The sequence below is a fragment of the Phoca vitulina genome, unplaced genomic scaffold, assembly GCF_004348235.1.
Source record: "Phoca vitulina isolate PV1807 unplaced genomic scaffold, GSC_HSeal_1.0 scaffold61, whole genome shotgun sequence".
Lineage (NCBI taxonomy): Eukaryota > Metazoa > Chordata > Mammalia > Carnivora > Phocidae > Phoca > Phoca vitulina.
In genome coordinates, this window is record NW_022589764.1 from 4,610,282 (window position 1) to 4,627,316 (window position 17,035).

Below are 17,035 nucleotides of genomic sequence, written 5' to 3' on the forward strand. Positions count from 1 at the left end.
TGCTTTTAAGGCTTCCATCTTCAGAGGTAGGGCCTCATGCAAAAATAATATTTCTAGCAGCACAGTGTTATTTTAATCCAAGCTAGTTTCTTGCACATAAAGTTGAACCTGTATTTTCTCTAACACAGAATCTAGAGCTGCCGGTAGTGAGCTGAAGAATAACGATCCGAGGTGACATCAGCCTCAAGTGGGTTATGGTGATGGGGGGGTGGTTATGGCACGAGGGGGCGGGGTCACACAGTGGCTCTCCAGCCCCCAAGACCTCCATCTCCTCGGCCTCCAGAAATGGCCACAGCAGAGAGTTGAGGGAGAGTGCATTTTCTTAATAAGCCGAGGAAAAATGCAGCAAAGCTTTCAGGGTGATCTGTCTTATAAACACCGTGAATCCGGGTGTAGACAAAGTTGACTTCCAGGTTTAAACCATTGCTGTGGGCCAGATGAGCCAGTCACTGTCACAAACTGGTACAGAGGTGACGGCTTTGCAAAGACTTCTCGTTTCTGTTACAGTCAAGGATGGGCTGATTTTCTGATAGCCGTAGCGGGTGACGGTGTTTGTAGAAGTGATTTATTGGTCAAGGTGACAGCCTACCGGTTTGATGGCAAGACAGACTGAGGATGGGGAGTCTGTTCTGTGAGTCCGAGTGGGCTTAGTTTTATGTCCCTCTCCTGCCTTGTGATCTGGTAAATGAGTGCTAACAGATTACTAATATGACCCACCTCTATTTGGAAAATAAGTATCTGAGGTCTTAATTTATATTTCCATGTTAGAACACGGATCTTCAAGGAGTAGCCTGCCAAGAGTATTCACGGATATGGACTCCCAAGCTATCTTTGGTTGCTCAGTCTCTGGATCACCCAGGAGCAGGGCAGGCCCTCCACACTGTGCAGATCACCCCACAGCTCCGGGTCCTTTAAAACCAGTCGCTCTGGAGGCAATAGAAATCCACTTTGGGGGTGGGACAGAACCAATATTTACCGTTGTGGAGACAAAACCATATTAACAGAATGCTTTGCACCCTCCTACTGGTGGTTTTGATATTGTGTGGTTTCAAATGTATATTTAGGATGGAATCATTGAAAAAGCTGATCTTTCTAAGCTGTTCCCTACCGAGGAAAGTGTCACAAGAATGTATAAAAATAAAAATCTAAGGAAAAAAACCCACCTTGTTCCTGGAGAAAATGAATGTTTTCTAGTAGGTGTTTTTGTGCTTTCTATTTAAACTCTAATTAAAACCTATATGTGTTTACATGCATGGTTTTTTTTTTTTTTTCTTTAAATGGTGGCACAGAATCCCTGGGGAGACTCTCTGAGAAGTTTCGGTTCCTTACCTGAATTAGAACTTGGTGGTGTTCACACAGAATTAGAAAGCATGGCGGACAGAGCAAAAACCAGCTGGCTTGTATTCAAACACAGACTGGACAGTTTGTGGTAAGAATGTGGTCGTCACAGCCTGGAAGGCTAGTGCCGTAGGGTGACCAGCCATCTCGTTGTTCCCTGGGATGGAGGTGTCTCCCGGGACACGGGACGTTCAGTGCTAAAACCAGGACAGCCCAAGGCACACCAACATGATGGTTCACTTAAGTGCAAATTGGAGGGGTTAGTAAATCATGTCCGTTTCTTGGTGCTTGAAAAACTTGGAGTTGGAGACACAGAAGAGTTATTAGATACCCTTGCTTGTGTGTAACTTTTTACCACAAAGACCATGAATATCTATGGTCTTCCTCTTGTGTTGAAGTTAACACATTTACTAGATGGGAGACATTTGGGCGGGACATTCCTAAGTTCATTCTTTCCTGGGGTAGGGACGAAATTTTTTAAAATGCATTTTAGTTTCTGTGATTCCAAGACCTTCTCCTCCAAGAAATACAGAAAGGAAGAAGTCACATCAGAATTCACTTTTCCCCCCCAAAAGCCCAGCATGGACTCCTGTCTGCTCAGGCTGCGGTAAGAGCAGAGCACGGACTGGGAGGCTCACACAAGGGACATTTATTTCTCCCAGTTCTGGAGGCCGGAAGTCGAAGATCGAGGTGCTGGTGGTTTCGGTGCCTGGTTGGGAGTCTCTGGTTGCCCGACGGTCGTCTTGTGTCTTAACGTGGTGGAGAGCGATCATGTCTCGTGTCTCTTGATCAGGGCATTATTCCCATTCACGGGGTCTACTCTCACGTATTCATCACCTCCCAGAGGCCCCACCCCTAGTATTTTCACACTGGGGACTAGGGCTTCATCATGAATTTTGGAGGTACACATTCAGTCCCTGGCAGACTCCAGTGTGGTGTATACTTAAAATGCTTATTCCCCCATCCACGTTGAAACCCGTATCTTCAACTAGATGGAACACTTGGTGAGTAGTGACCACGTCTCGTGCCTTCCTCCCACTGCAGGCCTACTGGGTGAGTGGGTACCGGTGCTGGTGGTCTGTGTGGGCAGCTCACAGCTTCCAAGGGGGACCAGGGACCCTGCCTGTCTCTCTAACCCTGTCATGAGCCTTTTTGGTTTATTTCCCCCATCAATTCTTGAGGTGGCATCCTGCCCAAATGGAACCAGAGTGGCTTTGGGTTTCCCACTGGGTGCTGGAGTGGAAGGGGGCCCGGGCTGCATCCTGCTGCCATCTTAGCACCAGCCTGCAGCCTTGTTGGACCGCGGTCCGTGGGAGGAGGGTGGGAAGGAGAAGGAGCAGCGCCACCCACAGCCCATTCCCACCCACTGTGTACTCTGTCCACCTTTATCCAGCACCGGCTGTCATTGTTGACAGCGTGAACAAACGTGCTCAAAACTTCCCACTCTGCTTTTCCATTCTTGAGTGGCAATGGCCTCCCCCCGCAGGAGACTGAAGAGCACTGTGGGACATGAGCGCTCGTCCCACTCCCACCCTCCCCACCTCACATGCTGGACCCAGAGAAAGCTGGGAGAGCAGGGGGCCAAGGACTGGGCCAACTCAAAAAAAAAAAAAAAAAAAGCAGCTCCAGAGGGCAGCCATGTTTCTCCTGCCCGGAGTAGAGGCCACGGGAGTCAGCGGTCCTCCCCCGCAGCCTCTCCAGGCCGGCCTCACTCCTGCTCATCTCTCTTCACTCCCTTATCCCTGCCTCCCCTGACGTCTGGCCCATTTACCGCCATTCACTACCTGCCTCGCTGTACTGGGCTCTTTCCCTCTGTTACCAACTAATTGCACCATTATGTTTAGCGTAGCGTCCATGTTGGGTGGCAAGCTCTGAGGGGAAGGGGACGGTGTGTCTTGTTTACTGTTGTGTCCCCAGCTCTCACTGGGTGTTCAGCCACTTTCAGTGAATGACTGCATGAATGAAGAGAAGCTTCTTCGTGCCCCTCTCTAGGCTCCGAGCAGCTCTGAGGCAGGCTTCATTTTAAGAACACATACCAACCCCAGCACGCCCAAGTTTCCTCTCATTAGCACTTTATTCTCAATCCCTATTATCTTCCTATAAGAAAGGGCTTTTTCCAGAATTTTATTGCTCCAAACCTGACTCCAGATCTATGCCAGGGGCTCTGTCCAGATACTGTACACTGTATTCACACACAGCAAGTCGTAAACTTCTGAAGACAAGCCTTGCAACCCCAGCGGTGCTGATGGGTACAAGTTTTTGTTGGCGAGAAAAACCACTTGGGCGGCAAAAAAGAAAAATTCTTTATAGAAAGCACCAGATCACCCTGGAGGGTATCCACCGTCCAAACGTGGCCCACGGGAAGTCTGCAAACAGCAAACCCTGACCGGCTGTCGGATTCCATCTTCTTGTTGGAGAGGCTGAGAGGGGACCCTCAGTGTCGGCGCCCAGGCATGACTAAAGCTCTCTCTGGGGGCGCGGGGGGGGTGCTCAGTCCGCCGCGTTGGGCCGGGCCTTCCCCAGCACAGTGTGCGGGGCCACGCCGGTGTAGAAGGCTGGTTTGGCTTTCGGGGCCTGCCTAGACTTCACGGCCACCTCTGGGGTCCTGCCAAGGAGCAGAAGGTGGGGTGAGTGTGGTGCCCCTCAGACCTCCGCACGGTTCCCCCCGGCCCAGCCCTTGCTGCAGAGAAGGGAAGCCTCACGACTGTGAGCTACAGGTCACGAAGGAGCCTGGGGAGGGAAGATAAATGAGAAGAGAATCCTGGCACAGGATTTTTTTCTCCCGCTTTCTAATTCCTTGTGACCATTCTCGCTGAGCTGAGAGAATCAGCCCTTGGCTGGCTCAGTGAGCAGAACCCAAGCAGAGAGGTGGGGGCTGGAGGCCTTGCCGGCTCAAGGCCGAAGGGGCCCCGGCTCGGGGTGGGGGGGGCTCTGAGACAGTGCCCCCCGCTGGCTGTCTCCTCTTCCATGATCTTTCCTTGGCAGTCTGCCCACAGGCTCTGTGAGGTGTAGCATCTCTACAGCGGAGCGTGCGCCTCTTCTCTGCTCACCGGCTGCGGAAGACCTGGGGTCGGCCTTCAAGGTGAAGTCAGAGGGCTCTCCGGCCCCCCATCCTGACAGGCCAACCGGCCAAGCTAGAGCACTGCGCCCTTGCCTTCCCGCAGGGGAGGTGACCTGCAGGCGCTGGTCTGGAGGAGGGACAATCCCAGTGTGTGTTTCTGACATTACTCAAGGGCTAATCTCTTCTTAGTATCTGGGCAAGGGAAGCTAGTTTACTGGTCCCATATAGTTGATGAGTTACAGGAAGTCAGTTAGTAAAACTTTCCACGGAAAGTTCACAGAACCGTACAGAACCAGCTTCCTTCGAGATCGGAATGGCAAAGGAAACAGTGCAAGCAGAGGCCAACTCACTTGGACAGGACGTCCACCGTCTGCTGGGTGGCCAGAGTCCTCTTGTCCTGTAGTCCGTACAAGAGCGTCTGAATCTGAAGACACTGCAGAACACCAAGTAGCGATCATGAGGTTATAACAATGTCACTGAGAGCGTTTCTCAGGAAAATCAAGTCTCCCTTGAATGAAATAAAGACCCATGCCTGACAGAACTGGTGCATGCTCAGGGTTTCTCAGGGACAGACCTTCAGGGACCTTCAATCTGGATGCTCTGAGGGATCCAGGGAACACATGTAAAGTTTTAACACTATTTTACAGAACTCCCTATGACTAGCTGTATGTGAACTATGTTTACGTTCATTTTAGAAAATAAAGGTAAGAACACTGGTATCGACTGGGGATGGTCTCTAGTTTCCATTATTAAATGAGCCTTGTAATAGCCCAGAAAAGTTTTTTAATGCTTTTGCTTTTTGTTGTTGTTGTTAAAAAACGCTTTATATTATATAGGCTTTTTATATTCATTACTATACAGTAATTTCTTAGGAATTAATTTATTTAGGAGTTAACTATTCAGTTTATGTCTTACCCAGGGCTAACTTTGGCTTGATTTCTCCCCTCTGCTTATTGGGCTGCCATTTATTTGGTTGCCTGTACCAGGCCAAGGCAAACTCAAGGAAAGGATAAAGATGAAAGTTGTGCCCCCAAATGGCCAAAACCCAACGATGGTTTTCATCCAGAGATAGACAAACAGATCAACAGAACATGGCAGAGAGTCTAACACTTGATAGATGACAGAAGTGGTCCTGAAGGGTCTAGGGGGAAGAGCTGAACTAGTGAATAAATGGAACTTTTGGATGAAAACATTGAAGGTTTATCTTCATCACCTTGAGGTAGGGAAGTATTTCTTACTTCCAGACAAACCAAAAGTAAAAGACTGATAAAATTTAACTGTATTAAAATTCAAAACATCTATGCACCAAAATTCACCTTAAGCAAAGTACAAAGAGGGAAAGTACAAAGTACAATGAGAGAAAATACTCGCACAATACTGAGAAGGGATTAGTATTAAGAACATATAAAGAACTCCTATAAGGTAATGAGAAAAACAACCTACCAATAGAAAATAATCAAAAGACATAAAGAGATTATTCAAAGAATTTGAAAACTAAGTGGCTAATAAACACACCTAAGCTCACTAGTAATCAGAAATGCAAACTAAAACTTCAACAAGGTCATCCTTTCACCTATTCTATTGCAAAAATTATAGTCTGATCATGATAATACCAAGCTTTGTCAAAGGTATTAAGAAGAACACTTTTATATATTGATAGTGGGTGTTGAAATCGGTATGACAACTTTTTAGAACAATTTGGCAATATTTAGTAATGGATAGGTAAATTGTGATATATATATATATATGTATTGTATATGTACAATATCATACAGATTTTTGATGTGCTTGTATATATCCACATAGATGAATCTTGTGATTATAGGCAGAAAAAAAGCAAATTGCAGATGAATGCATTATATACTATTATGTTATATATTATTATAATATATATAATATATATCATTTATACAAAGCTTAAGAAGCATGTAAAACAAGGCCATAGTAAAATAATTAAGACAACATGGGAATGATATCAAATTCAGGACAGTAGTCATCTGGAGGTGGGGGTGGGAAAGGGAATAGTGGGGACTTCAACTGTATGGGTCATGTCTTACTGCTTATATTGAATTGTGAGCTCAAAGGTGTTTGTTACATTCTTCATGCTTTTCTGCATATCTGAAATACTTTATATTTTTAAAATATTGAATTGGTTTTTCTACATGGTAACAGCTTGAGTCAAAAAAAGTGCGAGGGTTTGAGGACTTTGTACTGAAGACTGAAGACTGTTTATTCGTTCTGATCTGACAACCATTTTTAGGTCTTTGAGAAAATTAAAATGCAAGCAGCCAAAATGCTTTGTCTTTATAAGATGTGGAAAATATCAAAACTGTCTGAATGTTTGGTTCAATCTGAGGAACTGAGAATGTGGTTTTGGAATCTGAGAATGGGGCTGTCTTCTGGAGGAAAGAAATATTATTAGACGAAGATATGACACGGTTCTTTTTTAAAATAACAGATCTTCACTCTGTTGGTTGAATTATGTAACACCAGGAAGTAGTACCCTGGTTCTGTTATTCCATTTAGCATATGATTCAAATTCTCCAAAATCCCACCCCCTCCATCCAACAAGCCCTAGCCCTTCTGGGGCCGTGGCCAGGCCTGGCCTAGGCAACGTGCTGCTCATTCCACGGGGTTGAGCCAGCACTGTTTTAATCCACAGATAAACTGTGAACTTGGCAAATTCAGGAACCTGAGAAAGTTCTGTACTGCTTTTGGGGACGGGTTTCCAGCCCTCCTCTTCTGTGTGGCTCCCCGCTGTTGGAAGCCTGGGCATGTCTCCATGCAGGGCCCAGCAGAGAAGGTGCTCAGGAAGGGACTGCAAGCAGGAAGCAAGCAGGCTTTCCCATCACTCCTGCTTGGCAGTGAGAGGCCCCTGTCCAGGGCTAACATTCCTGCCAGAATGGACTTCATTTTCTCCTACATGGCCAGAAATACCTTAACTTAGTGTAAAAGATCAGGTCTAATTTTAAACCCACCTGACTCCTCTGTTTACATACTTATGAGTGCTTCTGATGCAGCTCATTTTGAAATGAGCTGATGTCGCAATTGCACTACTGGGTATTTACCCCAAAGATACAAAAGTAGGGATTCGAAAGGGTATGTGCACCCCGATGTTTATAGCAGCAATGTCCACAATAGCCAAACTGTGGAAAGAGCCAAGATGTCCATCAACAGATGAATGGATAAAGAAGATGTGGTATATATATACAATGGAATATTATGCAGCCATCAAAAGGAATGAGATCTTGCCATTTGCAACGACGTGGATGGAACTGGAGGGTATTATGCTGAGTGAAATAAGTCAAACAGAGAAAGACATGTATCATATGACCTCACTGATATGAGGAATTCTTAATCTCAGGAAACAAACTGAGGGTTGCTGGAGTGGGGGGTGGGGTGGGAGGGATGGGGTGACTGGGTTATGGATACCGGGGAGGGTATGTGCTCTGGTAAGCACTGTGAATTGTGCAAGACTGTTGAATCTCAGATCTGTACCCCTGAAACAAATAATGCAATATATGTTAAGAAAGAAAAAAAGAAGAAGAAGAATGTAGCAGGAGGGGAAGAATGAAGGGGGGGAAATCAGAGGGGTAGACAAACCATTAGAGACGATGGACTCTGAAAAACAAACTGAGGGTTCTAGAGGGGAGGGGTGGGAGGATGGGTTAGCCTGGTGATGGGTATTGAGGAGGGCGCGTTCTGAATGGAGCACTGGGTGTTATGCACAAACAATGAATCATGGAACACTATATCCAAAACTAATGATGTAATGTATGGGGATTAACATAACAATAAAAAAATTAAAAAAAAAAAGAAATGAGCTGATGTCAACATGCTTTGGTGCTAACTTGTTCATCGTGACATTAGAATTTTACTGACATTATAGTGATTATTTGAGACAGTCTGAGGTCTCAGTTTACCCTGCCTTAACAGATGGCCTTCAAAATCCAAAAGTCAGGAGGAATTTCCATCCTACCCCTTTGGTTACCAAAGTTTCTCTCTGGCCCCTCATTCCCTAGGGAAAGACATACTAGTAGCTAAATATTCACAGATTCCTGGGAACAATGACATGGCAATTGACAGAGCTTATACAAATTCTCACTGGTTTTACTAACTACCTCCATTCCAGACCTTGTGTGCTGATCCTTTTCCCTGGGGAAAATGTTTGTAGAGAGAGCGGAGGTGGGAGAGAGGGTCATGATCAATACTCAAGCCCAAGAGAGGTGAGCCCCTCCAGCCCCATCCCTACTCCCTAGACCCCGGTAGTCAAGACTCTTTTCTTCCTGGCATTAATAGATTTTTGTAAAGGCTACTTATCCTCATTAAGAAGATTTGCCCCAAATTCTAGCTGAAGCGAGAAGAGATGTAAAGGGATGCCAGCTAAGAGAGGGAAACAGGTCCTCAGCCCCTGCCTAATCTCCTTTATGATGACAGAGCCCAGGGACGCCGTACCAGGCACCACAACAAGAAAGAATCATTCACCCATTAGCTGGAATAGTCTTCAAGAGCTACCTTTTTAAAAGAGTGAAATAACCCCTCACTGATCCTTAGTAGAAAATGTTTACTTAGCGCGTATTTATCTAAGAAACGTAAATTGAATTTCTCAACGTTCTGCTCCTCTTAGCTAAATTTGTTTAAGCATTTTTGCGTGAAATAGGTATTTCGATTCTTCTGTTAAAAATATAGACATTGACAGAGACAGAGTCAATAAATTGTTAATTGAACCTCCTGGGAGCCAGGCATTGTAAACACCTCTCGGAACTAAGTAAAGAACTCCCAAACACTGGCAATAGAACATCCGACACCATAAATAAAAGCTGTTTGGTGTCCTCCAGATTCTTCCAAGGCCAGCGCACTCCGATCTGAAATCAGTCCCTACATGGGTGTTTCTCATTTTTCTTTAAGTCAACAAAAAACCCTGAAGTTTCCAGGCTCCAGGTGAATCTGGGGGAGCCGTGACATTGCTGTTTTTCTCTTTGATTTTATCTGCAGGGCTTGGGAGAAGTCATTTGTGTTTCTGTTATTCCTTAAACATCAAACAAGAAGCTTTCGTCCCACTGCAGAAAAGACAAAAGGGGGCGCTGGCTTCTACACTAGCCTGCAAGCTGTCCCCAGAGGGACCACGTTTGTGTTGCTTGTCTTTGTGCCCCAGGGCCCTGCCCGGTCCCTGGCAGCTGAGTGTGTGCCGTATTTGCTAGATGAATGAATAAGGACACCAGTGGACAAGGAGGTCATCTGAGGAAATTCGTATATGGAGCCTGAAGACATGGCTGGACCACGGGGCTCCAGGGATCCATCAGCTACCAAAACCTCCAGTAAGGGAGCTTCACCGTGGGTAGAGCATTACAAACGTCCGCCCTCCAAATCCAGGCAAGTTCAGTGGTTGCAAGAGTGCTGTTGGCTAGGTGCTCCTCCTCGTAGCAGTCCTTCATGGCTGCCGGGGTCGTTAAGACACAACCTGAAGCATCTAATGTGGAATTAAAAAAATTATTTTTGACATGACTGAGTTTGGAGAGCTAGGTTCCTAAGGGGCCCCGGAGACAAAGCAGCTGAGACAGGAGCCATCAGTTGGTGTCTTCCTAGCTCTGGTCTACCTCTGTGCCCCAGAGCTCACACCTTCCCAGTGTGGTTGGAGGGGTGGCTCAGGGGGGGCAGCTCCGGCATGGAGGTTAGCTGACTCAGTCACTCTGGCTTTAGAAAACCACAACAGCTAAATACCCAGACTCACAAAGAAGCGTATCTTCTGGTTTGGGCAGGAATCCCTCACCTTCTGCAGTCAGGACTCAAGGCCATTCATTTATTTTCATAGCAGCGCCTCTGCAGAGCTGGACTGCGGGTGCCTTAGCCCTCCCTTCCACCATCAACGTCCAGCCTTAAGTCCTAGAATTGCCGCATCCTTCCTATCAAGGAACGTCAGACAATGGAAGTGCTGAGGGGACACATCCTCCTTACTAACGGAAGAGCTGAAGAGCCAGCCGCAAGGCCGCGTGGCTCAATAATGGAAAACTGACAGACTTTGCCATGCCTGGTGAGGGTCCATGCCAAGCCTGTCATGCTATCACTTGTATTTTGTCTTTATATGAAATGAAGAACAAAGCCAGAGAAAGGTACATTTGTAAAGAAAGCCTCTAATGCTCAAGATCCGAAATCACTACTCCTTTGTACACGTTATCTGCTGCAACAGTACGCCCAGGGCAGAGAATCACCCAGAAACTCATGAACTGTGCCTCTGTTTTCATGTCAGTTCTCAAGGCTGGTCTTAAGAAAAAAAGATACCAGAACCCAAAATACGTGGGAGTGCGGAATGTCTTCAAGGTTTAGAACAACACCAGTACGCTTTCCTTTACGAATCTTTACCAGGCAGGCAGAGGTGATTTACTCAAATGATGACCTTGGGAGAATTGAAAGGACAAACTGAAACACAATTCATCAGCTCACATCTTCCTGCAGAAACAGGGGCACACCCGAGCCCTGCGCAGGAACCAGCCTTGCCCTCACTGGGCCCACATCTTCCTCCATACCCACCCGTTCCTGTGGAGATGTTTGCAGAGCCCCCGCAATATGCCCCCCTGTGTCCACCTCAGTGGCAGAGCAGAGAGGGGCAGGCTGAAGGCCTTTGTGAGGTGACATGTGAGTTGAGGCTTACAGGATGGGGGGAAGGTGGTGGTGGGGTCCCAGGCAGGAGGACTGGAAAGTGTTTGAGGAAGCATACTCTGATTCCCCTTCTCTCTCTCTCCCTCCCTCTCTCTCTCTCTTTCTCTCACGTGCACACACAGAGCCCTGCAGCTCCCTTACCTGGAGACCCACTAATTCTGAGCCCCCCCTGCTGCACAGGTGGGTAGGCAGCCTCCCTTGACAGAAGGACAGATAAGGTGGGACCAGGGGCCCCAGGACAAGGGACATGGGAGATGAGGAAGAAAGGGGGGCCCAGGGACTGCCACTCACGCAGCTGCTGAGAGCGGAGCCCATCTGCAAAGCTCTCCCTGAGCGTCTGAGTGCCAGCCTAGGAAGTCTGCTCGGCATCCTTGTCTCCCTCACTCCTCACCTCCGAGCTGCCATGTGCCGTGGCTTCTACATCCTTATCGACATCCCTCGACTCCCCCACGACTTTGCTCCATCCCCTGGCCATTGTCTTGGAGCAAGCTACCATCATCTTTCTCCAGGACAACTGCAACACAAACATTTAGAGGACAAATGCATCAGCGGGACTTGCTATTGCGGGGAATCCGGCTGCGTACCCACATGTCGGTCAAAGCAGCCAGCTTTCTGTATAGAAGCCAGACTTGCCCATTTCGGAGCCAGACAGAGCAAGAGACTCGGACCCTCTTCAAGCTAAGCCCTTTGGGCTGCCTTTTCGTGGCCGGTTTCCCTTCTGATGTGGAGCTCAGCCGTGTTGCCCGAGTCCTTCCTGAGCCGGCGTGGTCACACCAGCCATTCCTTTTTTTTAATTATTTTTTTTAAAGATTTTATTTATTTATTTGTCAGAGAGAGAGCGAGCGAGCACAAGCAGGGGGAGCGGCAGGCAGAGGGAGAGGCAGGCTCCTTGCTGAGCAGGGAGCCCGATGCGGGGCTCGATCCCAGGACCCCGGGATCATGACCTGAGCCGAAGGCAGACGCTTCACCGACTGAGCCACCCAGGCGCCCCTCACACAAGCCATTCCTGACCATCACTCTTTCCACTTGTTTAAGGTCACACTGAATTTATGCAGGAGATTTTGCCTTTCCCTCCATCGCTGGCCACGTGCCCATAAACCCACGTGCCCATGGGGCCTCTTCCTGGCAGCTGGTGATGCCTATGGCCAGCAGGGCTGGACTTCTCATTCCCACCTAGCCTACAGCAGGCAAGGGAGGCTCCACCTTTTCCACAGAAGGTCAACGCTGGATGACCTTGATCCCCTAACCATCCGCTCCCACGGTTATCCTATATCAACCGATGGAGCACCTGGAACGTCTTCAAGCGTGCTTCTCAACCCAAGAACAGGATTTTTTTGATGTGAAAGTCATGGCATGACCTTCCTCTCTTTCCAAAAAGGACTGGAGGGGACCTGCTGCAGCCCGGCAATGGGTTTAGTCAATGACCATTAGGAAAATCAGGATCAAGGACAATACATAAGACCACACCTGAAAACAGTGTGGGCTAACATGGGGCTGTGTGGGGACTCCAAACTTGCTCCGGATTTCCTGGTACCCAGGGCAACCAGGAAAACACCACACAGGCTAAAGGGAAAGTAAAACTCAGTGGTCCGCTGACAGAATGACAGTGCATGAATTATGTATAAAAGACAGCTGTCAACCAGAAGGCTCTGGGTGCTTGGCCGGCTGCAGGAACGGCTGGTCTAGGGTCTTGATCCATGATCACATGAGACCCTTCCAGGGATGGCTTTCTCATCTACAATCTATGAATAAAAACCATTTTCCTCTGCCTTTCTTCAACTGATTCATCATAGTGGGTTTTGAATTTCTTGGAGAGAGGTCACTCACAGAACATCATGTTATTCTTTTATGGAAATGTTTAATGTTGGAAGCTGTGAAGCAGTCAGGCAGTGGGATGACCCTGATGTGGACAGTACTCACTAGGGAGGCCAGATGAAGGGGGGAGGCCACCTCAACTTCATCCTGTCACTGGGTCCAGGATGAGTCCCAAGAGGCTACTGCCCTGGGAAACAGTCTTTAGGAACCCTTTTTTGCAGCCTTTCCCCTGGATGAAAATGTTGGCAGTGACGCCTATCCTAGAATCAAACCAGGTCTCTATGTTGCAAAAGCATACGGAACTTTTGCTGTGGAAATTTCCATCTGGAGCCAGCAGATTTCTCCCATTGTGCCCTGCAGGCAGATGCCTTTGAAAAACAGATCAATAATAATTGTTTTCCTCTCAGTAATTTAATCCCATGGTCTGCTTTGTTTCTCGTGCCTTCCTGTTTTTTTCGTGCCCACAGGACCATGCCCAGGCCATTCAGCACAGGAGGGCACATCTGGAAAAGCCCGTGTTCACTGGATTCCTGTTCCACAGTCGAAAACTTGGGGGACAGAGCTGTTGTTGTGGTAAAAGGAGAGAAACACTCTGCCCGTAGCTTTACTTTAGAAAGCTGCTGCTGGCTCTGCGGAGCCCGGTGCTAAGTATGGCGACTGAGAAAGTCGGGCTCAGCAGCAGACAGATGTGCAGGATGTGTTTTAAGTCTTGTGTGCGTGCCCCAGCATTCACAGTGTGGCCAGCCCTGTCCTCAGATGGGCACACGCGGAGGAGTGGCAGTGGGGACCACGTGGACCACAGCACGCATGACTGACGGACACACAAGTTTCAACCCTTTCTTCCCGCATTCTGGCAAATGGCCCGATTGCTTTAAAATGTCAAAGCCAAAAAATAAAAAAATAAAAAAAATAAAAATAAAAATAAAAAAATAAAATGTCAAAGCCATGGTGTTTGGGACTGATGGTTAATGAGGCCAAACTAACGGGAAAAAATTTCACTAACTTCCATGGCAGTCTTTGGGAGTGATGAAACTTGACAGTTTCTCGAGGCTGAGCTGATTTTAAGCCCTGTGGGTGGGTATGGGGCCCAGAGCAGTGATCTCAACCTTCCCCCAGAAGCTAAAATGCAGATCCTTGGGCCCAGGAACCCCTGCCCCAGAGTCAGATTCAGAAGGTCACCCTCATGCAGGGCTTTAACATCCCATGCTTGGTGAACCTTACTTAAGAGGAACCTGCCCATATACAACTTACTTGTTTCCAGGTGCCTCAGGCCCCTTGCCAGTAAGACAGGGCTACTAAGGTCTGACCTGCTGGGCTGTGAGGATTAGGAATGACATACGAGCCGCCCTGGGCTGCAGCCAGCCTGGCTCTGAGCCTGTGATCGGTCGTGGTACCCGCCCCACCCCACCGGGGACAGTGGGGCCCTCATGAAGGTTCGCGTGGCCCCTGCTCAAGTTTCTTGGGCATCTGCTAACATTTGCCAGCTTCCCCCATTCCTGGGGTCCCTCCCCAGCCCAGAGTTGAGTGGCTAGGCTGAACCCTCGGAAGAGGAATCACAGTGGAGGCTCCCAAGGGCAGGCAGTGTCTTGGCCAGGAAAGCTCTATCCTCTCCTTCTGGTGCTCTGTGGCCCCCTGGGCCCCACTGGATCCTGCCACTCTCTATAAAGCAGCCTCACTTCCCTCCCCTCATTCTACCCCTGGGACGATGTGGGGGGAAGAAAGTCTGGGTGTTGCTGTTACCACCATTTCACAGAGGTTTCTCATCTTTCTCATGCCTCTTGCCTTGATTCTTGGCCCATTCCGGTCCATTCTCAACACTGTCCTTACTGTGTTTCTTTTTTTTTTAAATCCAAAGTACAAATATAGACCTGTGGTGCCTTGCTTAAAATTCCCTTCACGGCGCCCAGCTGCTTAGAGCAACGTTCAGAAAACTTTTTCTGCAAAGGGCCACACGGTAAATACTGTGGGCTTTTGTCTCTAAATATAGAGACAAACACTGAGGCTTACTGTAAAGGCACATACATAACAAGAGGGAGAGCACACTCCTCGAGTTTGTTTTATCAATGAAATTACGAGTAGGTGTTTTTGTCATCTAGGTTTACTCAGGAGAAGAATGGGTTTCTTTTTTGGTGCAGGTAAGATTTCACTCAGTGGGGGCTCCGTTTATGTTCCCTATACTCCAATCAATTTATGATCACCTTGTACAATGATGACAGGTTTTATGACTATCTGTGAAAACCATTCTTACCTTGGCTTATATCCTTAACTGTAATGAAATAAACACAGGCAGTGAACTGGCCATTGTTTGGGACCCCTGCTTAAAGGATCAAGTCTCAGGCCCTTAACCTACAAACATGGCTGCAGAGACCTGCCCCCATGTCTTTCCCAGACGATTTCCTGACAGAAGAAGTTTTTGCTTCTTAAAGAGGCTTCACTCTCTCGCCCCTGAACCTCTTCTCCTGCCCCTTTTCCAACCTGGGAATTCCTATCTCTGCTAGGCTACACTCTTTTTCAGGACTACTTATCTATGGACACCTTCCCTAAGCCCCTTCCCTCCCATAGAGCCCAGTGTGGACCGGGAGAACTTAGCACACAATACCACAGTTGGGGGTTTACAGTCTGCAACTCCCTCACTGGCCTGCAATATTCTCAGGGAGGAAGCTACTGGATGCCTACTGGGCTCATTGCACAGGCTTCAAAACCAGGGAGGGGCTCTAGGGACCCTGTCCCAGGTGTGTGTTCTGACTATGGGACCGTATTTATGGCACTACCTCCACGCTGGGCGGTCGTGGTCCCCGCCCCACCCCACCGGGGACAGCGGGGGGCTGAGGGCACCCTTGAGGGCACCATGTTCTTACATCCTACCACACCCCTGGCCTCAGCTGACTGATCCAGGGTGAGCACTTGATTCAAGCCAGATCTATAGCCCTTTCCCTAGGATCTTTCAAGCTATGACTGAGAAATGGCACAAGAGTAGGAAGTAAAACTCTGGAGGGCTGGCAGCCACGATCTCCATCTTGAAGGGGGTGACTGCCATGACAGAGGAGGAGGAGGATGTGGACAGATAAGCAGGCAGGAGTCCAGGGCAGAGATAGCCTTGGAACATTCTCCTCAGGCTCAGCTGCATCCTGCTCTGCTAATCATCTGCTTATTGGCCCTTCCCTGGAAACCACAAAACAATAGATACCCTTTATACCTGAGCTAGTTTGACTGTTTTCTGTCAGCGGTAATCCAAAGACTCCTTCTTATCCTGATCTTGGCATTCTCCCCACTGTGTCACTGGTTCCCAAATGTTTTTTAAGGATAGGAAGCCCTTGTTCAAACAAAATCTTGCTGAGAAGCCCGAGATGTGAACTGGGTGAAGTGCAGGATAGATCGCATAGCCCGTACTCCTTGGTGCCAAAGCCCCACTCCAACAACTCCTGACCTTGCAATCAATGCTGAGACACTTAGACTTTTAGCCTCAGTTTTCCTCTTTGTGAAAAACAGTAGAGGTATCTGACTCTTCAGGTTGCTATAGGGCTTAAATAATATATGTAAATCGTTCAACACAGTGCCAGGGATATAACAATCAGTCAATAAGTATGAGCTCCGAAGCGGAGGATGGAGAAACCCAGGGCAACTGCCACCTTAGCTTCCCTCCTCCGTCTTCCCTCAATCATATCTTTGGCACAGGTATAATGTTTAAATTATTTGAAATGATTAGTTTAACATATCTTCTGGGTTAGGCTGGAAAGTCTCATGGAGACAAGAAGCATATTTGTCTTGATCATTGTTTTTCCCCAGGTCTGCAGAGCACAGTTACTGACGCACAGAAGGCAACCGATAACCACCGTTGACTATGTGATAATAGATACATGTATCATCTTGTTAAAAACCAGGCACCACCCATGTTACCAAACCTGATGCCTTCTGCCACAGATTCAGAAAAATCGTAAAAAGAGAAGAAGGCTCAACGCATAGGGCAGCCCACTCAGAACTAAAGTTAATTTCTTTTGGTTTGGTCAGTTATGTTACTTAGAGGTTCCCAGGTTTTCCCCATTTTAAAACTAATTCATGTAATGAAAACACAACATGACAAAATTTATGAGATGCATCTAAAGCAGTAAGAAAAGGAAAAGTCACAGCCTAAAACACTGTCTCGGTAAAAATGAAAACAAATGA

The 17,035-nt window shown here is 47.7% G+C and overlaps 1 protein-coding gene across 2 annotated transcripts in view; it reads right to left on the bottom strand.

Annotated features, from left to right (window-relative positions):
- Positions 1 to 3,021: 3,021 nt before the first annotated feature.
- TTC23 (tetratricopeptide repeat domain 23) overlaps positions 3,022 to 17,035 on the bottom strand; it is a 93,983-nt gene continuing 79,969 nt past the window's right edge. For both annotated transcript variants that reach the window (XM_032391317.1, XM_032391316.1), the window contains exons 10-11: positions 4,750 to 4,832; positions 3,022 to 3,943 (exon numbers count right to left, since the gene is read on the bottom strand). In XM_032391317.1, coding sequence (XP_032247208.1) covers positions 3,829 to 3,943; positions 4,750 to 4,832 — 198 coding nt within the window. In that variant the 3' untranslated portion in view covers positions 3,022 to 3,828. The remainder of the gene's footprint in view (positions 3,944 to 4,749; positions 4,833 to 17,035) is intronic.